The sequence below is a fragment of the Hippopotamus amphibius genome, chromosome 7 (genome assembly GCF_030028045.1).
Source record: "Hippopotamus amphibius kiboko isolate mHipAmp2 chromosome 7, mHipAmp2.hap2, whole genome shotgun sequence".
NCBI lineage: Eukaryota > Metazoa > Chordata > Mammalia > Artiodactyla > Hippopotamidae > Hippopotamus > Hippopotamus amphibius.
In genome coordinates this window covers 87017542-87042479 of record NC_080192.1, presented here as the reverse complement: position 1 = coordinate 87042479, position 24938 = coordinate 87017542, and the positions used below count along the sequence as shown (strand labels likewise).

The 24938-nt window shown below is 53.3% G+C and overlaps 1 protein-coding gene across 8 annotated transcripts in view; it reads right to left on the bottom strand.

Annotated features, from left to right (window-relative positions):
* Window positions 1–24187, bottom strand: part of LOC130857222 (sideroflexin-5) — a 151959-nt gene extending 127772 nt beyond the window's left edge. For 7 of the 8 annotated variants that reach the window (XM_057742693.1, XM_057742692.1, XM_057742694.1 and 4 more), the window contains exons 1-3: window positions 23544–24187; window positions 2329–2765; window positions 1528–2227 (exon numbers count right to left, since the gene is read on the bottom strand). In XM_057742693.1, the coding sequence (XP_057598676.1) occupies window positions 1528–2227; window positions 2329–2765; window positions 23544–23974 (1568 nt within the window). In that variant the 5' untranslated portion in view covers window positions 23975–24187. The remainder of the gene's footprint in view (window positions 1–1527; window positions 2228–2328; window positions 2766–23543) is intronic. The other variant, XM_057742700.1, reaches the window with a different exon arrangement.
* Window positions 24188–24938: the final 751 nt, after the last annotated feature.

The following is a 24938-nucleotide window of genomic DNA, read 5'->3' as shown; positions in this document are numbered from 1 at the left end:
CCTGGAAGCAGCCTCACAGAGAAATGTCCCCCACACCCACTCCACCCTGGAAAGGGCAGAGACATGCCATGGACAACAGCGCTGAGCCCATGGTCTGTGCCCCTCCCTCCACCGCACCACCTACAGTCTCTGAGTTGTCACAGGGCCACCAGCTCAGCCTAGGCATCTGAGAAAGGCCTATCCCCTTCTTCCCCTAGGCTGCAGGTAACCAGCAGTTCCCCTGGGCTTCGGTGAGCAGGGCTGGGCAGTAGGGACAGAAGGCTGCTCCTAAGCAGGGGAGACATCACCCAGAGACTGATGCACCCAACACACCCATCTGTGAGGCTGTATGGAGAGCTGTCAGGTGGCCAGGGCCCAAACCGAAAAGGCCCTGCATTTCTCTCCCCACCGCCCTGAGCAAACTCGGAATTTCACAGGGAAAGAGAAGAACTGGGACTTCAGGAGTCCTCTCCCCTCTGCTGGGGAAGAGGTTTAGGGCTCCTCCCTCTGCCCTATCTCTTGACCCTTCACCACCGTGCCCAGCCTTCCCACCCCACCTCCGGCCTACACAGCCACTGATGGGGACAGGCCGGCTTGCTGAGACAATAGTAACAGCCGCCCTTGCCACACTGCTGGGGTTGTCACAGAGGCTCCTGTCCAGGGCTGGCCCCAGGCCCTTGGGAGGGGGGCACAGCTGCTCCTGGGCAAGGCCCAGAGCCCCTCCCTGGGCCCTGCTGGGCAAAGCAGCCGCCTCTGCTGGCTCCAACTTAGGAGGAGACCAAAGGGCCAGGGTGGGGGCTGGGGCTTTGTCCCAGGCCTAGGCTGAAGGACTCCTGCATTCCTCTCCTGGGTGGGACTCAGCAGATTCAAAATAAAGCAGCTGCCATCAGCACTTGCCACACCCCAAGACCAAGAGACACCAGAGAGGGCCAGAGCCCCAAGAGTCTCCAAGGACACAGGGCAGGTCCCAGATCTCAGGGGAGCTGCCCACAGCTTTTGGCCAAGCCCAGGGAGCAACGGGGGGTGAGTGTATGGAGGAGGGGGTGGGCACATCAATGACTTGACTCCCATCTCTCACAGAGAAGAGGGCACAGAGCCAGCTGGGACAGCTGCTGGGAAGTCCTCTAGCTTCAGAGAGGGTGGGGGAAGTCTGAGGTGAGGCCTCAGTCCCCACCTCTCTGCCGCCCAGCGCTTCGTGACCTACAGGCCAGTGGGCAAGACGTAGACATTGGGAAGCAAAGAATTCACACAAGGGGCCTTTCCTGCTTTTGTCCTATTCCTGCCCCTCCCTCAGGGGATGGGTGTGCCAACTCGGGAAGTGAGGCCCACAGGACCCCCAGAGCGCTGTGCCTTTCAACTCACCTGTGTCTATGTGCAGACAACGAGCCTTGGCTTAGGGAGACAGGGTTCCCCCGCTCAACCATGCAAAGCCAGAGCCCCAGCAGCCTGCCCAAGGGCCCCATCCGCTCCACCCCCCCTGCCCCAGGGTTCAGTGCAAATACCCCAGCATCCTTCCAAGGATCAAAGCTGGTCTTGCCAAGGACGTACCTGGGTTTCTGAGTTGGTTCCTTGGCTTCTCTCAAACCAAACCAGCTACTTTTGGCCTTCTCCTCCCCACTGGACGCGTGGTGGGGGGAGGCCCCCAGAGTGGGACCCCCCTTCTCCCCCAGAGAGCCTCGGCGCCCCATCTCGCTCCGGCTCAGCCCCTGGTGGTGATGGTGGAAAAGGCCCATGCGGGGCTTCCGTTCCTCCTTCCGGGCTCCCTCCTTCTCTGCCACAGCCTCAGAGGAGGCCACCATGGGTGTGGTGACCTGCACCGGCCTCCCCTCTGAGGGCCGGGCCCCCTCCTCCTCTCCAGAGCGGCCGGCCCCAACGGCCAACACCTTGGCCTGCGAGCTCGGCTCCTCCTGTGCAGGTACCGCCTCTGAGCTGCTGGCGTGGCGGCTGCCCCCGCCCCAGGAGTCATCCGCAGACCGCGGCCCCTCCTCAGAGGGCCGGGAAGAGACGGCGTGCAGGGAGCTGGAGGGTGGAAACGGGCCCGAGATGGAGCTGCGGTGCCGCAGGGGCGCCTGGGGCTCCTCGTTGTAAATGTGGCTCCCGTTGACACAGAGAGAGGAGCGGGAGGCCCCGTCGAGGTGGCCCTGTAGGTCAAGAAGGGCCCGGGGAGGAGCGGCTCGTATCTGGCTGGCCTCGTCGCTGTAGGTCCTTTTGTGGGTGAGCAACTTGGGGGACTGTGCAGAGTCCCTGCCTGGAAAGGAAGCACACTCGGAGTTAGAAGCCTGCGTCCCAGGCCAGGCCTTCCCTACACCCCAGGGGAGAGCTTCCCCTCCCCTCCCCTCTCACGCTCACCCCCGTCCGAGGACAGCCAGCTGCTGCGGCTGGGTGAGCGGGTGAGGAGCTCAGCGCCGGGGCCCTGGTAGGCCAGGCTCCCGCTGGCCGAGGACAGGGTGCTGTCCGAGCCCAGTGAGGTGTTGGACTGGGTCAGGGAGGACTTCCGCAGCTTGTTGCGGAGGAAGAAGCCTTTGGCTTTGCCCATCTTGCCCAGGCTGCCCAGCTCGGGGTCCTCCAGGGCGCTGCTCGGGAGGATGGCAGAGGCGGATTCCAGATCAAACTTCTTCTTGCCCTTCATCTTGTCCTTGATCTTACTGAAGGGGGACCGCGGCTTGTCCTTCATGGACAGGTCGAACATGCTGGCGCTGAGGGTGTTGCGTGTGAACTGGATGGTGACCTGGATCTCTCCACGCTCCTTCTCCTTCTTGCCCGCCTTAGAGTGCAGCTTGTACCACCTGCGAGAAGGGGGTGCCAGGGCTCTGGTCACAGGTACCTCCCAGAGCCCCCCTCCCTGCTTTGGGGGCCGTGACAGCCTCCCCCAACAGGCTTCTGCTCTGACACACAAGCCCTGCCTTCCAGGCCACAGGAACAGCTAAGAAACGATCCACAACTTCTCTGGGATGCAGGAAACCACATCCTGAGTACGGGAAGCTCTTCAGCTCTACCAGGCAGGGCAGCCAAGCCACCCTTCTGCCCCCGGCACCTTCCCTGGAGCTCAGAGACCTCCCCTGGCCCAACCCCCTACATCGGAAACTCTGAGGCCCAGAGCAGCAAGGCTGGGTCTGGGAGGAACCCTTACAACCCCAGGCCCCAGGTATAGACACACCTACCCACATTTTCCCCTTTACATCATCTCTGGCTAGTCCCAGCCTGAGCTCTGCTCTGAGCCATGAGTGAGTCCAAGAAAGAACAGTTCACCCAGAGGCCCCGGGCCAGGAACACTGGTGCATGTACACATACACACACCGCTCACCTGCTCACTTACTCGCCCCAAGCCTCGCCAGGAACGCCTCTGCAGGATGGAGGAACAGACAAGATGGATAAAAGGGCCTGAAGCAAGGGACTTGCGGAAGAGAAAGTGCACTCACTCATCTGTGTCACAAAGGAATGCGGGGGTTCTCATCTCCCGTCCCTGTGCACCTCACGACAAGCCTGGGGTTTTACAGATCAGGAGGCCGGAGCTCTGCGGTAAAGTAACTAATCTAAGAACAAGCAGCCAGGAAGGAGACTCTGATTCATAATAACATATGGCTACTGGCTCATCAATCATAACAAATGCACCCCACCAAGGCAAGATGTTAACAACAGAGGCAACTAGAGCAGGGGGCTGTGCAGGAATACATACGGGAGCTCTCTGTACTTTCCACCCGCTTTTCTCTAAACCTAAAACTGCCCTAAAAAAATAAACCCTACTAATTAAAAAAAGAAGACACGGTGAGCACACAGAGAACACAATGAGCAAGAAACCAGGAAAGAAACAGAGGAAAGTCCTCCTGACGGACACGGGCACCAGCGCAGAGGGGCCCACACGCATGCATCAGGGTGAACACAGAGGGACCCGGCCGGCAGGCGTCACTGCGAGGCTTCAGAGCACCAGGTGTGAAAAGGAGACCCTAAAGGCTTCCAAAGAGGGGAGACAGGTTCATACGCTCAGGTCCTCAGCAATACAAGGCACCACCTGGAGTCATGCCTTCTAAATCCTGAGGGCAAAGCTTCCCAGCAAAGAGGTCTGGACCCAGCCAATCCAGCATGAATATGGAACAGAGCCTGGGAGAGGTGGACACATGGGTCACTGAAGGGCTCAACGTCCCTCAGAGCATACACACCCCACACACACACTCTACGCAGCGTACCACACCCCACAGGCCTCCGTCCACGCCATGGCGGTCGTCTCCCACCTAAGACCTGCTCACCCCACAGCACCAGCTCCCTGAGCTTCTCATGGACACAAAGGGGTTGGGAGTGGGAGATCTCCTGTATGAAAGTCACTATACATCCAAATGTCCAGAGTTAAGTCACTGCAAGGGCTTGGTGGTGGTGGTGGTGGTGGTGGGTTTAAATGCTGTGACTTTAAAAAAAAAAAAAAGGTCTTCCCAGGGCCACTTCCAGTTGCATCCCTTTGGAAGAGTCCACCATGACTAACCTCTTGGGTGCCCATCATGGGGTATGCCCCTGGCCTCTCCTTGGTGACCCCTGGATGGCCTGAGTGAAGTGAGTCTGGGCTGCTGGTTTTCCCTTCCAAACCTGAGAGACGCCAGCCCGCCGGGAAGGCCGGGTCCGGAGAGACGGTGGCACAAGCAGGGAGGGCAGAGGGCCGTGCTCAGAGGGCATGTGCATGTTTCCATGCTCTCATGAAAGCAGGCACAGGGAAGGGGGCGGGGAGAGGCGGGGAGGAGAGCGGTGGCGAGAGCTGAGAGGCAGACTGATGAGATGTGTGTGAGGACGTGTCCGGGGGCACGAAGAGACATTTAACAGAAGGACAAACTAGCTAGCATCCACGTCCTCACACCCTTGCTCGCTCAACCCAACATCCAGCCTGGGCCTGACCCTTTAACTCTTTCAAGGCCAAGTCACCTTGCCCAAACCTGGACTAGGCCCCCTGGTAAGTGGGGCAAAGAGAAGCATATGGACTCCAGCCACAAACCCACTAAGCCCCGAGTGACCGGAATCAGCAAGCACAGACATCCTGCACTGAGGCATAAAGGTCAGGGGCCCTCAGCCCCAGCTGGTCACGCTCCACACACCACAGCATTAACAGCGGTTATCTCTGCGGCGTGCGGCTGCAGGGAACTAGCACTTCCTACACTGCCTATTTTTGTCCTGTTTGAATTTTTTATAAGGGCCATATATTGCTGTCATAATAGGAAAAAGAGACAAAAGAAAATTCCTGTTCCTGTCTTATCCCCTCAGTTGGCTGAGACAGAATGGGCTCCTCGCCTCTCCTTCCAATGCCTCGATGAAAGGGGATGCCTTACCAGCCCAGGCTGAGGCTCAGGTCCTTGGCCCAAAGGATCTTGTCCCCTGCCCTTCCCAACCCCCTCCTCATAACGTCACTTCTGCTTCTCTGGCTCTTCCCCAGGGAACTTGGGGTTCTTTCTCTGGACTTGCTTTTCAGGGAGGCCAGGAGACAAAAGAAGACTTGACTCACCATTTTCTGAGATTCCCCAATCCAAAGTGAAGTGAGGCTGAGAATGGCTGGGACCTGCCTTTGGACCCTCAGTCACTGTCTCCATCTGTCTCCCTATAGGTCAGGGTCAGGACTCATTAGACCCCGCCAGGTACTTGGAGCAGGCCTTCTCCCCGCAGTGTGACCCACACAGGCTGAGATAGTAATGGCAAGGCCACACAACCAACAGCTCCTGGAAGAAGGCCTGTCACTCCCATTCATGGCTGAGACCCAGCCAAAATCAATCAGGATTTGACCACGGCCCCAACACATATCTAGATGGTGGCTCACAAGATAGACTTATCTTCACAGCTCTATGGCTGCGGCACCCGAACCTACATGTATCAGTGTGGAATTTCTTTTATATCTACTCAGACCAAGATGAACCTACAACCTACTAAATTAGAAGGGTCAGGCCTAGAAATCTACATTGTAAGGTGGAAGGAAGTCTCTCCTCAGGGAACTGAATTCACCAGACCCAGTGTGAGAACCACAGTAGTATGGTTCCCTGCCTGCTCTACATCACTTCATGGGTCAGAGACCAACTTTCCCTCTCCCTGGGTGCATCATCAGGGACGCTCAGTTGGTACCCAGGAGAAACCTGCCTCTCCCCTGCCCAGCCAAGGCTTGCCTTCCAAAGTCCACTGAACCTGCTTCTTCTGAGAGAACTGACCCTAGAAATGCTCATCCCTCCCCAGCCTCCCCCAACCCGGGAAAAAGTACTAAAGGAACACATACATGGCAAAGGAGCAGCCATCATTAAGTACTTTCTATGAATAAACAGTGTTAAAATGAACAAGGCCTCTGCTCCACAAAGCTACTTCTGAAACAGCACTCACCAGGATAGGAGGAAGGACAGTGATTCTACCCCAATACAATTTCCCTGACACCCACTTAGCTCTCAAAGCCTAGATTCCTCAGCCCCTACAGCATGTAAAACACCCACCTGCACATCCTTCATTGCAGGTACTGAACTGTTCCACCTACATGGCACCCACCTCAACTCCTGTACTGCCTGAGCACCTGAACTCTCCAAAGCCCAGAAAGCATGTGCTCAGGAAACAAGGGTTTTGAAAAAGATGATCATTATCTGCGGCTTGTCCCAGGTATGAATGCAGCCAAGATCCGCTCCATCAGAAAAGGAGCAGTAAGAGAAAGTTCCTTGCATGTAAGAGGTATGCACTGCTGCAGACGCTGCTCTGTATCTCTTTTATTATCCACACAGTCCAGGAGACGAGATCCACTATCCCCATTCTGGGAATGAGGAAACTAAGTTACAGAGAAGGTCTGTGACTTGCCCAAGGTCAAACAGCTAGTAAGTGATATAGTTGGAACTTCAATTGAAGATGCCTAACTCCCAGCCCATGTTCTTAACCTTCGAGGGACAGCATGTCTCATCAAGCTGAATGCAAATGTTGGGCCTCCAGTTACCCTGAGAGGACAGAGGCTGGAAAAGGTACACCACAGAGGCCCAAAGAGGCATGGAGGTAGGGTATGAGGACCAGAACCCCCTTCAAAGGGTTGGCACAATCCCAGGAGGATGGAGCCCTGAAAGGTCACTAAGGGAACCTCGCCGTTTTATCTTGTTCCCCGGCCATTAAAACCATGTCTGAGAACAACCCAGCCTCCCCAACAGAGGCAGAACCACAGAGAAGCTCTAAAAGGGCCCTTGCTCAGCTGCCATACTTTCCCCAGGCTCCCTCCGCCTGACAGTTCAGCAGCCCAGTGTGGACTCAGAGCTCAGCCCTCTGCCTCCTACCCTGCTGGATACCACCCCCCACCCCCAATCCTCTGCAGGGGCAGAGGACAAAGGTGGGATGAAGGGAGGAGGTAGTTGCCTTACCTTTTACCGAGACTACGGCCCTAGTTATTCCTGCTAGTGGGGTTCCCAGGCCCACCATACCCAGCCCTCCACCCACTTCTCAGTAAACAGAGCTGGGCTAGCTAACAGCTACCACATAGCGTAACAGAAAAAGCCCAACACTCCCCCTAAACCTGAGTGTCCCTGCCCACTTTATGATTAATCTCTCTATCCAAAACTTTATTTCCTTCCCTGTCCTGTCCCTGTTCCCCTTAGGATTAAGGGGTATCAAAGAAAAGGGGAGGACTTCCCTGGTGGCGCAGTGGTTAAGAATGTGCCTGCCAATGCAGGGGACATGGGTTCAATTCCTGGTCCGGGAAGATCTCACATGCCTCGGAGCAACTAAGCCTGTGCGCCACAACTACTGAGCCTCTGCTCTAGAGCCCGCGAGCCACAACTACTGAGCCCACATGCCACAACTACTAAAGCCCGTGCACCTAGAGCCTGTGCTCCACAGCAAGAGAAGCCACCGCAATGAGAAGTCTGCACACTGCAACAAAGAGTAGCCCCGACTCGCTGCAATTAGAGAAAGCCAGCGCACGGCAATGAAGACCCAGCACAGCTAAAAATAAAAAATAAATTAAATAAATTAAAAAAAGGGGGGGGGGTGACAAGCCAAGCAGGACTCTGCGGGGCCTTCCAGGACACAAAAGCCCCTTTGTGTCCCCTGTTTCTTGTCTGTAGAAAAAAAAAAAAAAAGCCTTAAGTCTCCTAGGCCTTCCCTGAGTTCCAAAGAGCAGACTCAAGTAGTTAATGATTAGAACAATAGGGCCACAGGACTTCAGGAGTTCCTCCAGAAGGGATGTAGATAACAATCTGATGCCTATCTTTGAGGTGTTCTGCAGAAACTAAGACCCCTCCCTCAAGGGGTAAAGGATGGTGACTACTTGCTGACCACAAGCATATAGACTCCAGACTGGTTAGAACCAGAAGGTTGATGACTGAGATTCCCAAAACATCATTCTGTCACCTCACCACCAACTAACCAGATGAAGGTCCATAAGCTAATCAGGCATCCTAAACCCTCTCCCCTAACACAGTCTTTGAAAAGCCATTGGGAGCTCAGGTCTTCTGAGCACAAGCTGACTGTTCTCCCTGCTTGGTGCCCTGCAAGTAAACACTGCACTCTCCTTCACCACAACCCAGTGTCAGCAGATTGGCTTTGCTATGTGTCAGGCAAGCAGACCTGAGTTTGGTTCGGTAACATTATCAGTCCAAAGTTCAGCTTATTACCCAAATAATGGTGCCCCTTCCTAAGCCTCCATATATTGTTGATTTTACACCCCAAACCCAGGAACCATCCTTGTCTCTTTTTCCCCCTCACATGCCACATCTAAATTTTGAACTCTTGTTAGCTCTACCAACCAATTATATCTGGAATTCAAGCCCTCTCACCACTGTCACCCTTATGTACAGTTCACCACTACCTCCCTGCTGAACATTACAATTCCCTGCTCACCTGCCTCCCTGCATCCATGCTTCACCCAGCAGGTAGGTGAAATTGGAGCACGTCGCACCCCACTCCTCCACATGGCAGAAAGGACTCATCTTTCGGGTCCCAGCTCCTCTGATTCTCTGCATTTCTCACCCCACACTGGCCTTCAATGTGTTCCCCCCTCCAGGCCACTGCTCTTGCTTCTCCCTCTGCCTGACACACAGCCCCAGACCTCTAGGCTGCAGTTCACTCACTCACTCACATCAGGTCTCAGTTCATCCAAACCTCCTTAGTCTTCCCTGAGTACCCCAACTACAACTGCCCCTTACCCTATTTTATTTCTTCAGCATACTTACCACTACCTGACACAGGGTGTGTGTGTGTGTGTGTGTGTGTGTGTGTGTGTGTGTGTGTATCCCACACAGTAAAAAGATGTATGTACACACAGCTGTTTAATGTCTGTCTTCCTCTGCTCTACAGGCAGGAGCTTTAATCTGCTCATCTCTATGTCACCAGACTTAAAATAGTGGACACTTAAATATTTTTTCAACGAACTAACAAATTAATCTGTGAATTAACTTAGGAACTTGTTTGTCCCTGTTCACAACTGAACAACTGTGCAAGGTTTCTATTATCATAAACCCCCAGGTCTTAACCATGAGACCAGAACTCCCAGAGCAAAGATGGTGCCCCCGTCCCCAACAAGAGCATCCTGAGGAAGGAGCCACGTGCCAGGCTTCATGAGGACTGACAGTTCCAGAAGGGCACCTTCTTTAACCCTGAAGCCCTCATCCCCCATCCCGGAGCAAAGAATCTCATTAACTTCCCTGAGAGAATACACCAACCCGATCTGGGATGCGCCCAGCTCCTGAATGGAGGTCGGGTGCTGACCCCACTCTAGCCCATCACTAGGGCACTAATCTTTTCACTATTAACAATTATACCTCTCATTTAGCACCTACTGTGTGTGGGCACTATACTAAGCACTAAATACATCAAATCAGATTCTAATAATCCTCTTAACAGCCCTGTGAGGCAGATGTGGGAGGCAGACCTTGAGAGTGGCTACCGGCATGGAGTCTGGAGCCAGGCTGCCTGGTGTAAGCCTCAGACTGCCACATACCAGCTGTGTGACCTGAGGTAGGTCACCCAATCACTCTGTGCACTTCTGTACCTCTAAAACAGGGGTAATGGATATCCACCTCCCTCACAAGACCACTCTGATAATTAAGCGAATTATGTGTGAAGCGCTCAGGACAGGGCCTGGCACACAGTAAGTGCCACACAAGTGTTAGCTCCTATGTATTCTTACAGACGCAGACACTAGGGCAGAGAGAAGTCCACAGGGTTAAGTCACATGCTTCTTTTTAGTATATAGAGAACCAGGATTTGAACTCAGGCTCCCTGTTTCCAGAACCCCTGACCTTGATCACTACACTAGACTGCCTCCCTCTGCAAGTACAACACACTCACACACCCAGGCCCAGAAACCCCCACGTCCCTGCCCAACCAAGGAATCTCTCTAAAACAGAGGGTATGTGTTAGACAGGAGAAAAATTACATCTTTATTTCCCCTAATCTCTAACTGAAATTTAGCATTTCTTTCAATTAAGAATTTCTGCAAAAGTAGTGGTATAGTAGCAGTACCTATGAATGTGTCACCAAGAGAAACCAGATAGTTTCATACCACATTACAGTTGCTGCAGATGTCGCAAAATATTGTTCATACGCATCACTACTTTGAACTTTAAAGTTATAGGTTTCCCCTGCTATCCAAAAGTGGGGCATCCCTATGAAACCTTTCATAAGCTGAAATGGCATAAAGTGAAGAAGTAGTTACCTTAGGACACATCCTGCTAACGGATGCACAAAATAAATCGAGATAAAGCACAGATGCTTACAGATACACTTCAAAGCTAAGGCGAGGGCTTAATGTGAGATGCTGAATGTGGCTCCTGGAGAAGGAGCTGGGCGGTGCCGCTTTCACTGCGTGGGATGCACTGCCTCTATAAGGCTCGCTGCAAAACACATGCCGAGTGCACGTCTTCCCCTTCCTGCCCCAACACAACACATGGCTTCCAGGCTGAGGTCTCAAATCGGACAACAGACACTGCACCTCATGTCCCACTGGGTACGAGAGGGTCTTGCAAGGGCCTGGTAAGGGGCGAGAAACTGGCTAACGGCCCTGCGGCTCCCGAGCGTCACACCTCAGTGCTCAGTCTGACCCTCAAACACCCTGCATGCCAATGAAGGTGATTCCAGACAAACAAAACCATCCAGGCACACCAGCTAGTTAGAGAGCAGGCTGTTCGTCAGAGCTTGCTTTCCTTATGTCCCCAACGCCACAACATCCAACTTCCCAGGCTGGTGCTCACCTGAGCCTTACCTGCTACAGCTACAGCCCACCAGGTCTGCAGCTTCTCTCTTCCGGCCGTTGCCACCCTGGCCTCTTCAGAGACAGGCCTGACCTCAGGCTAGGGAAGACCTACCACCACTCTGGGGATGAGGGGCTTGCAAAGCTGACAGCTGTATGAATCGAACCCCACCCCAAGACAAATGAAGCTGAGAGGCCCTAAGAAGACAGTTATGCTGCCCAGTGTACTGGCTGGAGAATCTTCTAGAATGAAAAGTGAAGAATCAACGTGAAGAAGACATACTGGGGACTTCCCTGGTGGTGCAGTGGTTAAGAATCTGCCTGCCAATGCAGGGGACACGGGTTTGATCCCTGGACCAGGAAGATCCCACATGCCACAGAGCAACTAAGCCCGTGTGCCACAACTACTAAGCCTGTGCTCTAGAGCCCGCAAGCCACAACTACTGAAGCCCGTGTGCCTAGAGCCGGTGCTCCGCAACAAGAGAAGCCACCACAATGAAAAGCTCCGCAACAAGAGAAGCCACCACAATGAAAAGCCCATGCACCGCAATGAAGAGTAGCCCCCACTCTTCACAAGTAGAGAAAGCTCGCGGGTAGCAACGAAGACCCAATGCAGCCAAATTAATAAGTAAAATAAGTCTTAAAAAAAAAAAAGACATACTGATCCAGCGCTCCTTTCCTAGCCTTACTCGCCCCATCTAGCTTCCCTAGGGAATTAGCAAATGGGGGCTGCAGGGTTCCAGAAGGGAAGAGACTGCAACTCAAAAGGTAGATGTTGGGGAAAACTCTAGGAGAAGACACCAAGATATCTGTCCATAACATCCTGATGGACATAACAATCTACCCCAAATTCCTACTCCAGGCCAGCCAGCCATCGGCCACTTCAAGCAACGCTGTACTGATGAAATCATTTGCTCTCAAAAGGCCTAAAGCCTTCAGAGACCATTCACCCTGTCCCCCTTTCCCCAGGCTCCCAAGGCCCTGCAATTTCTGCTTTGGCAGGAAACTCCTGCCATGTAGATGACTGCTGTATGCACACTATCATAGATTTCTAATTTGAAAGTCATCACAAATTGAAAAATAATGGCAGGACTTCCCTCCATTAAAACTGAAGTTAAAATTCCATGTTCCCAGTGCACGGGGCCTGGGTTCAATTCCTGGTCAGGGAACTATATCCTGCATGCCACAACTAAGAGCCCACATGTCACAACTAAAAGATCCCATATGCTGCAACTAAAAATCCTGCATGCCGCATCAATGATACCTGCATGCGGCAATGAACATCCCATGGGCCACAACTAAGACCCAGGGCAGTCAAATAAATAAATATTTTAAAAAACTGAGGAAAGAACTACTTTATCCTAAAAATAATGCCATTCACTTTATATAAAAAAAAAGAAAGAAAGAAAGAAAAATAAGGCAAAGAATTGCCATTCCTGCCGTTCTATGTATCAACAGAATGACCAAATACTTGAGAGGGAAAACTAAAACTCTTCCTTAAGTCAGATTCTTGCTGATAAAGGAAAAAAGAACCGGAGACCTAGGCAGCAATCATCAACGGATACTAAAAACCATGGGGAGAAAGGCTGAATGGAGAACTTCATGATGGCTGGGTCAGCCAACAGTCCAGAACCCACTGCTTAATCTCAGCCTCACTGAAGTGGAGATGGAGCTGGCGCTCCTCTGAGGACACACAGCAGAGTCAGCCTCCCCAGACAGAAGGACTCCTGCAGGAGGCAGGGCCTGGGGAGCAGGCCTTCCAGACCCAGCAACTAGCGCTCAGGGGCTGGAAAATTAGGGTGAAAGGCATCATCAGGAACCCATCAGCCACAATGTGGAATGTTCTCAAGGACAAGTGACTCAGCTCCTCCATCAGGTAAGGCTATGAAACAAAGAAGGAGGGAACTATTATCCTGGGAGACTGAACAACCAGGCACAGTATGGGAGGAGCCCTGTTTGGATCCTGATTCAACAAACCACCTATGAAGAGACAGTTCTGCTATCAGGGGAATTTGAATATGGACTGGTTATTTTTTTTTTAAGCTCTTTATGGACTGGATATTGATTATTAAGGAACTGCTGATTTTGTGTTTGTGATACGAGCATCATGGTTATGTTTTTTAAAAGACACCCGCATCTATTGGAGTTGGTTGGAAACATGTTGTACTGACTCATCTATATTCCCCTTCTGGTCCTACGTGGGACTAACAGGGCCTTTCTGTTAGATCCCTGTGGAGGTCAGGGGGTAGCCTTGGGCCAGGACACAGGCTTGTTTCTCCCTGTCCTATCACTGAGCCCTGCTCCTAGTTGCATTCCTGAGCCTTGTGCTAACCATCTATTCGTCTCCGTAGCCTCAGCACAGGGCGTGGCATGTGAGATCCTGACAGCCCATCCGGACACTCACAAAGGCTCAGAGGCACAGGGAACTTGCCACTGAAATCCCACCAACCAGAAGAGGCCTCAGCCAGGCTCAAAACATTTCCCAAGTATTTGCCAGAATAAGAAAGGGAGTGTCCTTGAGAAACTTACACCTTGCTAGGGAAATACAATGAACCACATACATAAAAGAAGGTGATTAACACCACAAAAATGTACAAATTAAATGCATAGGAAGGTTAAAGGGAAGTCTATTTCCGGAGGAGTGGTAAAGGAAATGATAAAAGAAATTTTCGTATATTGAGATATAAGGAAGTCATTCTGGCTTATGCTTGAGTTAACTTGAACCTTTTTTTTTTAATAACATGCTATTTATTTACTTACTTATTTATTATTTATCTATTTGGCTGAGTTGGGTCTTCATTGCTATGCTCAGGTTTTCTCTCTAGCTGTGGTGAGCAGAGGCTTCTTTTCCTTGTGGCACACAGGCTTCTCATTGCCGTGGCTTCTCTTGTTGCAGAACACAGGCTCTAGGGCACGCAGCCTTCAGTAGTTGTGGCTCACAGGCTCTAAAGCACAGGCTCAGCAGCTGTGGCGTATGGACTTGGCTGCTCCTTGGCATGTGGGATCTTCCCAGCCCAGGGACTGAACCACTGTTCCCTGCATTGGCGGAGTCTTAACTGCTGCACCACCAGGGAAGTCCCACCTTGAATCTTATGCTAACTAAAATAGCCTGCTTGTGGCCTATAAAACATACATTGTACACTTGTTTTAATTATAGAGAAAAGGATACTTTGACCAAAAGTAAAGAATGTCCATGCTAAAAATAAAGATTAAATGCTTCTCCTCCTGGGACACCAATGCTAGTACTCCTTTGATAATAAGACTCCCTTCCCAGGTGCAAGGCTATGCTGACTTGCTGTGTACATGCTCATCTCTGTGTGTGTGCATGAGTGTGTGTGTGTTTTCTTAAAATGTACAGTATCCCTGACTTGTTTAATGTTCTTTGTTCTGACAAGATATAAAACTGTGCTGGAAACCATGCTTCTCCAGAGCAGTTTCTCAGAGTAATCTGGGAAGTGGGCGTCCAGGCTAGTCCTCAGTTTGGTTCAAATAAAACTTTTTTCTATTCTTATTAAAGGTGACTTATTGATTATTTTCGTTGACAGACATAGCATTCATACCGGGCCTTGAACAATGGGTCAGGAGGCAAGGAGGTGGGTGGAGAGACATTCCAGGTGGGAGGAACAGAATACACAGATGCGCAGGGTGGAGAGGTGAAGATGGGCAGAAAGATGCTTTGGAGCAGATAGGAGACTGCCTCAAACATCATGCTGAAGAGCTGTAGCTTTATTCTGGGCCCAGAAGAGCACTACAGGGTAGGAAACAAGGATAAGACTTATGGCCGCTGCTCTGTAAGAAAAGCACAGGACAGCAGGGAAAGAGGCAGCAGAGAGGCGATGCAGCAGAGACCAGCACAGAGCCAGCCAACCCAGGACAGGTCCCATGGCCAGACTGACCAGGCAACTCCTTGTGCCTTAGCAGTTATTTCTCATCATAAATTAATAAACTAGCATTTTGGCTTATAAAAAAGCTGCAGCCACTATGTTAAAGTCTAGAGGAAATGTTAAAAAAAAAACAAAAACCTTCCTAAACTAGGACAGGAGCAATGGGGAAGGTAGGTGGGGCCGGAGTGCCCTTCTCCAAGTCCTCCTCTTCATCCCCTACAGTGGCACTCAACCCCTACAGTGGCACCCAGGCAGAGCCCCTCCACCTGTGCTCTCACTGCTTACCAACTGCACGGAATGTTACTCACCTTTTATCCCCCACAACCCAGGGACAAGGCCTGATATATGGAACACCTTCTAACACCGCTGGATAAATGAGATGGCATTGGCAGGGCTTAGCTTCAGTCCCAAAAATAAGTTGAAAAAAAAAGTTATTTTAATGGAATAGTGGGAAAATCCCAGTGGGTTGATGACAGGAGACCCAGGTTCTAGTCCTGGATCTGACTTACAAAGAGGCTTTCAACCACCCACTTCACCTCTGTAAAAGAGGGGTGATAAAATCAGCCAGTTAGGGGCAGGGAGAAATGTCAACTAAAACTATATTCCATGGAGTTTGAAAGAGACAGCTGGAAAAGCCTTTTCCCCAGGGGCTCCTCCATCTAGATGCCTTCCCTCCTCTCCAAATCCCCCACTCAGGCAGTCCTCCTCACACACCACCAGAGCGGAGACGCAGCTGCTGCAGGCCAATCCCTCATGGCTCCCAACACTCACAACCTAACCCTGCCTTTGATTTGGTATTCACGGCAAAACTGCAAGCCAGACTCAACTGCAGGAGAGGACGGTGCCTCTTATCAGGCCAAATGATTCTTAACACCTACTCTGGCTCCTTGCACTGACAGTCCTCGGAGCCCAGAACTCATCTCATTAAGTTACCCCTGCCTCTGTGGGTGTGGCTCGCTCAGCTCACCTCAGACCCCAGCCAGGCCCAACTTCCCTCCCTCCTGGGCACAAACATCTCGGTCAGTCCTCATCCCTCCTACCTCCGTACACTCCAAAGGTCTGTCTCTGTCAGCCTGCCTCGGACAGAGACAAGTCTAACCACACAACAACAGGATGTATGTATAGCTGAAAGCACGATGCAGGGGGAAAGCACTGGGCTTGGGGGTCAGAAATCTGGCTGCCACTAATGAGTCATGTGACCTTGGATAGGTCATTCCACTCCTGAAGCCCCAGTCTTGACATCAGTAAAAATGGGGGTCACCCTGCTTGTCCTTAGGGAAGAAGGAAATGAGGTGATGCTGGGAAAGCATTTTGAAAAGCAGGCCAACCCACACATAAAGATTTGGGTTTACCGTCAGGGCCTTTTATAGGCTGTCATCAGCCCCCTGGGAGCAAGGTTGCCCAGGACCAAAGAGCAATGACCCTGCCCAGGAGAAGGGAGAAAACCAGCAGGATGACTTCTCCCACGGGGTCTTGGGCAGATAATGGAATAAGGAAGAAATTCTACTTAACCAAACTCCCTTCCCCAGTTTGCTCCTAACCCCATATTCACCCTAAACATGAGTCTTGAGTCACAGAGGACAAAACTAAGTAGCGGCCATCCTCCTGCCAGGGTCTCCATTCGAACTTGAAAGAGATGGAGACAAGCAGTAATATCCCCATGAGGGGAAGCCAGATTTACCTGTGTGTGTGAAGAAGGCTGCATGTGTGCAAACACAATGGCGGGGGAGAAGAACTCTATAATGCATTGGCTTTTAAAAGCATAGAAGAACTGGTAATGTTGGTTGCCTCTGAAGAGAGGAGCAGGGTCAGGACAAGTGAGATTTTTCACTATGTACCCTCTGCATCTTTAGAATTTTGAACCAGGTAAACTATTCAAAAATAAACAAGAAGTAAAGAAAGTCAGGTTGTTTTGCTGAAAGAGGCACATAAAGAAACTAAGCTTGGTTCCCCTCCACTTCCTCTCCTGGCCCAGTCCCACCACACTCACCTTCCCTTCCAGAGAGGCAGTCTCCCTCCCAGAAACTCACTCAGCTCCCACTACACCTCACCTGTCATTCACGGTCCTTCCTCCTACAGGCAGCCCACCCTGATCACTCCAACCCTGGTGACCCTTTCCTACTCTTAAACTTTGTATATGCTGCTTTGCTGATTAATTATCCTTCCTGTGTTAAGTCTTGCCTCAAATATATTTTTGCCCTTCTAGGGAAGGACTATATATTTTCTTTCTCATGTGTCCTCCAAAGCCCTGCCCTAGGCACAGTGGTTGTCCAGTAATTGCTTCCTATATGTTGAAAAAAAGAAAGGAAAAGAAAAAAGAAAAAAAAAAGCAAACACTGCATGACTGTAGAAGAAGGAACTGGATGGCTCGGAGTGTTCTGTCACAGTAAAACAAAATGTGATTTCTTGGGAAAGGTCAGGAGGTCTTGTATCTGCTGATGACTCCAAGCCCAGCTCTACTGCACAAACCAATGGGAGCAAATCTCCCTGCGTGGGGGGTGGGGGTGGTGCCCGGGGCCAAGGCAGAGCTTTCCAGGTCTCCTCCGCTCCGGTGAGATAGTCTAGGGGCAGTGATACCCTCCTTCCCAACGTACCAGGCAACACCCCCATCCCCTGAGAAAGATATGACCAGACATGGAGCTGCGACTAAATGCACTTACCCCAACCAGCCAAGGCCACACACAGGAGAAGCAGGTCATGCTTACAGAGGCCCCCAAGCCTAACCACAGAGATGGGCTTTGGGGAGGAGAGAGGAACCCTAAGGAGGGCAGCTGCTAAGTACCAGGTTCCATGCAAAGCTGAATCCTGGGAGACATGGGGAAAGACTCGGATGGGTGGTACGGCGTGGTGGCAAAGAGCACAGAATCTGGAGCCAGGCTGTCTGGGTACAAATTCTGACTGCCATGTATTGTGTTGCCTTTAGAAAAGTCACTTCACCTCTCTGTGCCTCAGTTTCCTCACTTGTTAAACACAGGATCTACACGTCAAGGGGTTACTATAAGCTGATGTAAGTCAAATCCTTAGGACAGTGCCAGGACCTAAAAAGGGCGTAATAAATGATATGCTAGTTGAACAAAGCAGTGACAACCCTCCAAAAAGGAGTGTGACACACTGTCCGTATGGGAACTCGGAGAAGGTGGGGTGGCAGACAGGATCTCTGACGGCCAGCCTGACAGGTCTGGTATACATCCCCCTCCTCAAGGAGGCTTTCCCTGACCAGAGCTGAGCACAGCGGTTCTGTCTGCTCTAAACATCTCCAGTGCTCCCTGGCCAGGCCCCAAAATACAGCACCTGGCTATGGTCCTTCCTCCAAATGTGGGTCCAACCTCCTGATAAGACCGCACCCTCTGGGCATGCAGGCTGGGGTGTTCATGTCCTTCCCCGCTTTGAACTCCCCGCCCAACCAGTGGCCTCCCTCGGCCTCTGCCCAGGCAGAAAGGCGTGTGGATTAGACTGTTCCTCCAGGTGTCAGAGGAGCCCCAAGGCCCCCTCCCCAATCCCAACTGAAATGTCCCTCTCTCCTTAAAACCCCTCAAGCGCTTCCACAGAAACCTTGGGACGCACTCAGGGCCCCAAATGCCACCTCTTCTTTATTTCAAATCCTATAACTCTTCAGGCAGCCAGGGCCTAAGAGAAACCACACAGAGCCCCACCCTCCCTAACTGCTGAGTAGCTGAGAGCCTGTCACCCTCCGCTTCCCAGCCTCAATTTCCACATTTCTAAGCACTCTTCCAGTTCTGACATTAGAATTCCATGATTAAGGGCTGTGCCTCCCCTCCCCAACCCCGGGGTCAGCTGAAGGTCAAGGTGGCCTGTGACAAAGCCCCTCCCAGCAACAGTGCAGTGCTGCCTCCTGAGAACTGAACTTGCTTATTAAGCTCACTGAGGAAAGCCCTAGGCCTAGCCCTACCCCCACAGGCCAGCTCAGCAGGAGCAAAGCCATCAGACTCTTCCTTAACAGGAGTGCCAGGTGCATAAAGGACCCACATTGTGGACTTATTTTTACTAATTGGCCGTGGGGAAGGGCAAAGCTACTTCATGACCACACCATTCTGCAGAGGATGGCCCTGCACAGGAAAAAATAGGGTACTGACTCCCAGAGAGCACACAGAGCTCCTGTCGTTGTGTTAATTATCTGTCCCAGTGCAGGGTGGGAAGGGCAGGGGAAACATCTGGATGAGGCCAGACCAGCATCGCTGGCAAGCACGTCACAGCACCAGGGTAACAGAAATAAAAAGAGGGTAGGCGGCCCCCATCAGAAGAAAGGGACAGCCCTCAAGGTCGCTGTGATGGAGCTCTGCCAGTTGCGCCTGTCCCTGGCTGCCTTCAGGGAAGGGAGAACAGGGCCAGATGCAGAGGGAAGGGGAAGCCGCTGTGCTGGCCAGGAGGAGCCAGTCAGTGTGACAGGGGAATGAATCACTTTCTACCCCTCCCCACTCCCCCAGATGCTGCTGCTCAAGCAACCCCAGATAAAAAACTGCCCCATAACTCAGGGAGATGCAGCCTCCTGCGTCCTAACTACTGCTTTTAAGTGCAGCCACACCCTTCGCAGCAGCCAAAGCGGACTTCCCCAGCAGCCTGGTCTGGGGTTGGAGCTGCAGCCAGAGCCCAGGACCCTCGTGGCCTCAGCTGCTTCCTGAGAAGCAATCACATCTGGAAACCAGTGGAGACAAGGCTGTGGGCCATACACCATCTATCCACAACAGTAACTCGCAGGCAGGCTGGAGGCTAAGGGAAAGACGGAAGCCCTCAAAGACCACGCCCCACTTAGGCCCACCTTAGGCCCGCAGGCTGCCTTTGCCTCAGGTGCCTCTCCCAGTGCCCCCAAACCCACCCTCCTGGAGGAGGTCTCAGACCACCACCACCAACCAGGCGGAAGCCTCTGGTCTCCAATCTAAGTCCTCCTCAGCCACAGGGCCTCCCAGAGGCCCTCATAAAATCAATGAGACAGGTCTGACCAGGGCTGACAGAGCCTCTTAGGGGGCCACAGTTGCAGCCTGCCCCCAATCATGTTTTAACCCAAATCGAGCCCACAGACTTGGCCTTCCCAAGGGGTCAGACTCTAACCATCCATCCAACAGGCCGAGGAAGGGGTTTCTCTACAGAAGGGACTATTTTACTCCACACGGGCACCCACTGGGGAGTCCTAGGGATGGTGCTGAAGTAAAAACCTGAAAGGACACATATAAAGAAGCTAAAAAGGGAATTCCCTGATGGTCCTGTGGTTAGGACTCAGCACTTTCACTGCGGGGGCCCAAGTTCCATCCCTGGTTGGGGAACTAAGATCCCGCAAGCAGCGCAGCACGGCCTAATAAATAAATAAAGACACTAAAGAAGCATCTCTTGGTATTTTCAGACCCATGATGATCCACGTATGGCTTTACTGAGGAGAGAGGGTTATAATTAGTTTCCTTGTGTATTACATTACAATCAGTTGGAAGCCTCCAGTGAAATCCCTCACCTCAAAGAGCATGCCACTGACAAAGGAGCTTCGGGGGCTGTTGAGCCACCTAGCACCCCAGCCACCATCATCACCACCACCACATAAGGATGGCCCTGAGACAACCCAACACTAATATCTTGAAAGCTTCCTATGTGTCTAGAATGACACTAAGGCTTTTAGAGACGCCATCTTTTTTAATCTGTACAACTCTATGATTGTTATCATGTATGACATTTTCAGAAATGAGGAAACAAATTAAGTAACTTGCCTGCTAGTAAGTGATAGAATTGAGAGCGAAACCCCAGTCACCACATTCTTAAACACTATGCTGCTGTGCCATGGAGGACAGCAGCAGAGTTACAAGCTGATCTGAGCATGGCTTCAGAACTGCAAAGGCCTCCCAAGACTAGCCCCAATTCTCAAGCCTCTGGCAGCAAAGAGAATGATGGAGGGCTGTGAAGGGCTAGATCATTTTATTACCCTGCCACCATAGTCCTGGGGCTTTCCCAGGTGCTAAGTTCTGTATTATTTCCTCCTATCACATGAAAGACTCCTTTAAGACAGGGGACAGCTCTCAGATCATAGCTACCAGGCTACCAAAACATCCCTCCACCATCACTGCTGTTCATTGACGACCAACCATGTCCAGGAACTGCACTAGGTGCTCTAATTACATACTTATTTCATCCCTTACATCAATCCTAGCAAAGTATAAATTAGCCCCATTTTACAGATGAGAAAACTGAGGCACCAAGAGTTTACTTGACTGGCCACAAGGTGGCAGGTTTGGGAAGGGAATCTGCAACTCCACGGGCCCCTCCTCTTAACCATGAGACTGCCTTTCCCTCCGTGGAGTTCTGTCTGGGCAACACAGGGCTATCATCTGCTATCCTTGAGAGCACCACAGCTGCTTCCTGGAGTTGTCTGCCACCATTATCCAAAGCTAAGGAGGGCACAACCCAGTCTCTCCCCACTGGAAAATGTGCAGACTCACTGTCTTAACAGCTCATGCCAAGGTGCTCCAGGAAAGGACACTAAGAGTGGCCATCAGAGCCAGAGGTGGAAGGTGCAAACCGGAGTGGGGGCAGCAGCCCTCACCCTGTCAGTGGGCATGCTGCTGATTTCACAAACTTTCCTGCTGCCCACCACAAGCCCCGTCCTCCTGCCCCCTCCAGGTTCTACAAATAACCCAGGTCAATGCATCAGAGGAAAAGCAGCCAGGTGGGTGTGGAAAGATCCTGGTGGAAAAGATGACTTCTATAAAGTAAATTAAGGCTCCCATTCAGATCAAGGCGTGGTAAGTCAAATTCTCCAAGAGGGACTGTCCTTGGCTGAAAACAGGCACACATGGGCCAACGGGCATAGACAGCTCAGTGAAGGAAGATCTAGAGGCCAAGAAGAAAGCAAGAGCAAGAACTGAAAAAAATCAAAGTCCCTCCCCAACCCCTCAACCCCCTCCAACCCCTCAAACCACCCCCACCACAAGTCAGCAAGTCACTGACCTCACAGAAGACCCTCCCCATAAGCAAAGACTTTTTTTTTGTCTGCCCCCAGACTCCCCTCTAGTGCTGCCTCCCCACCCCTCCACCCCAGATGTACCAGTCTGGTCAGATTAGCTGAGAGGTGGAGATTGAAAGACTGGGAAAGAAAGGAGTGGAATGAATCTGCGGACAGAAGCCTCTTCAGAAAAAGAAAGGGCTAAGAGAGTCAGAGAAGAGCTTTCTGCCCCACCCCACCCCCTTGTGCTCCCTGAGCCAGGCAGGAGGGAGAGGACAGAAAAAGGGAGGAAAAAAACAAAACAAGGGCCAAACTATACCACATGATCCCACACCCAGCAACCATACAGCTAGTCATGAGGGAAGGAGGGAAGGCCAGGGAAGGGGGAGATGGAGCTAGGTCACAGCCCTGCCCAAACCTGCCCTGTGTTAACCTGCTTCCCACCCCAGGCTGCAAAGAGCCATGAAGGCCCTAACTACCCACATTTTTAAAATGTCCAAGGTCAGATCCTCTTCTATCCCAATCCTGCTTTCATTTGGGCCTGTACCAAGTTCATCCTTCTCCAGCAAGCCTTCCTAGACTTAGTTGGATGCCATCCCACTTGGGCAAACCTTTCAGCACCTGTCCCCAACCTCTTACCCTCCCCATCTAGGGCCCTTGGGGTCTAGGGATGGTGTCACCCCAGTTAACCTCTTGAGTGACCCACAGCAGGTTGTCAACCCTGAGGACAGGCTCCCAGATCCTGCCCAAGCCCAAAACAGGAAATGAGGCTCCAAGTCTGAAGCCTTGATCTTAACAAAGGGAAAGTTAAACGCTGCCAAAATAAATGATTTTTAAAAACCCACTGGTGAGCCCTCTGGCCCTTCTAGGTATCAGTGACTGGGAGATTATATCCTGCTGTGCATTAAGCACGTGCTGTCTTCCTCAGGCAGGATGCTTAAAGCCTGATTAAAGCGTTTCCTTCCTTTTCTTAGAGCTTCTGTTCTCAGGCCAGGGACACAGAAGGGCAGAATCGGGGGCGTCTCTAAGCAGCAGAGGGCATCCGAGTACCAGGCGAGAAGCAGATGCCCTCTGCAGTCTCTAGATTTGGTGGGGCGCCTCCGTTCAATCCCTGCCCTCCTGGAGGACAACCCTGTACCTTCCTTCCCCCACAGGGTGAGGCAGTGCCCCTCCACTCCCCTGCGGGCCTGGCATAGAACAGACGCCCACAGGCAGTTCCCCTCCCCTTCGAGGAAAGTGAAACAGGCCCGGAGGCCCTAGGAATGGCCCCACGATTTTCCTTATTTAGGTTCCCACAGTTCAAGAGCCTCTGGATCCCACTCCTAACTTTACTTGACAATCTATTCCTAACAGTAGACCACCATTCGCATCTCCCCCAGGCCTCCCAAGGATCCACCGGCGGCCAAGCACAGCCCAGCGCACATCTGGGGATCGGAAGGAGACCCCGATATGAGAAGACCTTGAGCGCTAGGCAAAAGGGCGCACCGCCCAGGCCGAGGTTCGCGGTCCTGCGTCCCCCAGCCCCGCCCCGCGAGGCCTTTAACCGTCTCCGCTCCCCGCACCCCTCACTCACTGTGTGTGCTGGGCGCGGCCTGCGCCGAAGACCTCGTCAAGCGCCACCGTGGCCTGGCCCAGGAACTTGTCGACGCCGATGAGCGAGCGGTGCATGGTGGTGAGCACCAGCTGGCAGGCAGCGGCGGTGCCCGAGGCCCAGGGCGCCGGGCCCGCGTCGGCCTCCTGCGCCCGCAGCAGGCCGTCCAGGGCGCCGGGCGGCAGCTCGAAGGAGCACTCCTCGCGCCACTCGGGGCATCCCGGCGTCTTCTCCACCACCGACGTACTGTACTTCTCACGGCCCACCTGGATCACCGTGTACGCGTCGCTGGTGCTGCCGGCGCCGGAGCTCTTGCCCCGCAGCCCGCGGGCCCGCAGCACCGTCACCTGGACGTGCGTGGGTAGCCAGCGGGAGGGCCCCGCCGCCGGCTCGGCGCCCCGCACCAGGGCCATGGCGGGGGAAGCGGCGGCGGGCCAGGGCTGGCCGAACTAGGCGTGGACACCCGGGCCCAGTGAGAAACCGGGCAGCGGCCAAGGCCGGTCAGGAGCCGGCTCGGTACGCCGCCGCCGCCGCCCGCACACTCGGCCGCCGCAGCTGCGGGCTGGGCTGCGCTGGGCCGGGCCGAGCGGGCCGCCACCTCCCCGCCTCCCCGGCCGCCGGCCGAGCCGCTACGTCAACGCCCCGCCTCCCGCCCCGCCCCGCCCCGCCCCGCCTCGCGGCTGGCGCCCCGCGACTCGCCACCGAACCCGGACCCACGCGGACGTGCGGCCGAGCTAGGAGCGCTGGCCGCCTCGCCCTCGCCCTCGCCCTCGCCCCGGCCGCCGCAGACCCGCCGGTTGCTGGAGGGCCGCTAGGCGCCGCGCCGACCGTGGGCGGGGCGCGCGGCCTCCGCAGAGAGGGGGGCGGGGCTCCCGCGTTGGACCCGCCCCCGACGGGGGGGCACCCGGGAAACCCCGCCTCGCCTGAGGGCAGCGCGGCACCCTCGGCCGAGTATGAAATGCCCGCTCCGCGTCTCCCGGCCAATCCCAAGTCTTCCTTCAAGACGCCCCAGCTCCGGAAAGCCTTCGCCCGAAAACTGCCCCGCCGCGCCGCCCCGGGATGGCTAGCGCCTTGGCGCTGGCGAGTGGGAGCGATGCGGCCCCCGGCCGCCCCCCTCGTCTCGAGCGGCACTCCCCCTCTTCCAGCCCGCCCCTGCGGGGGAAGATGCCTGCGTGAAACCAGAAGCGATTCGCGCTACGCCACTTGACGGCCCAGCATCAGCGACCTGAAGGCGGGTGAGCTGCCGCTGTCTCGCACCTCCGCGCACGGGAGGAACCGAGTGTGCGGCCAGAACCGGACGCGGGAGTCCGGGGAGCCGGGCTCGCCCTCGGCGGACAACGCGGCGGAGTGCAGAGTGATGAATAAATGAGTAACCAC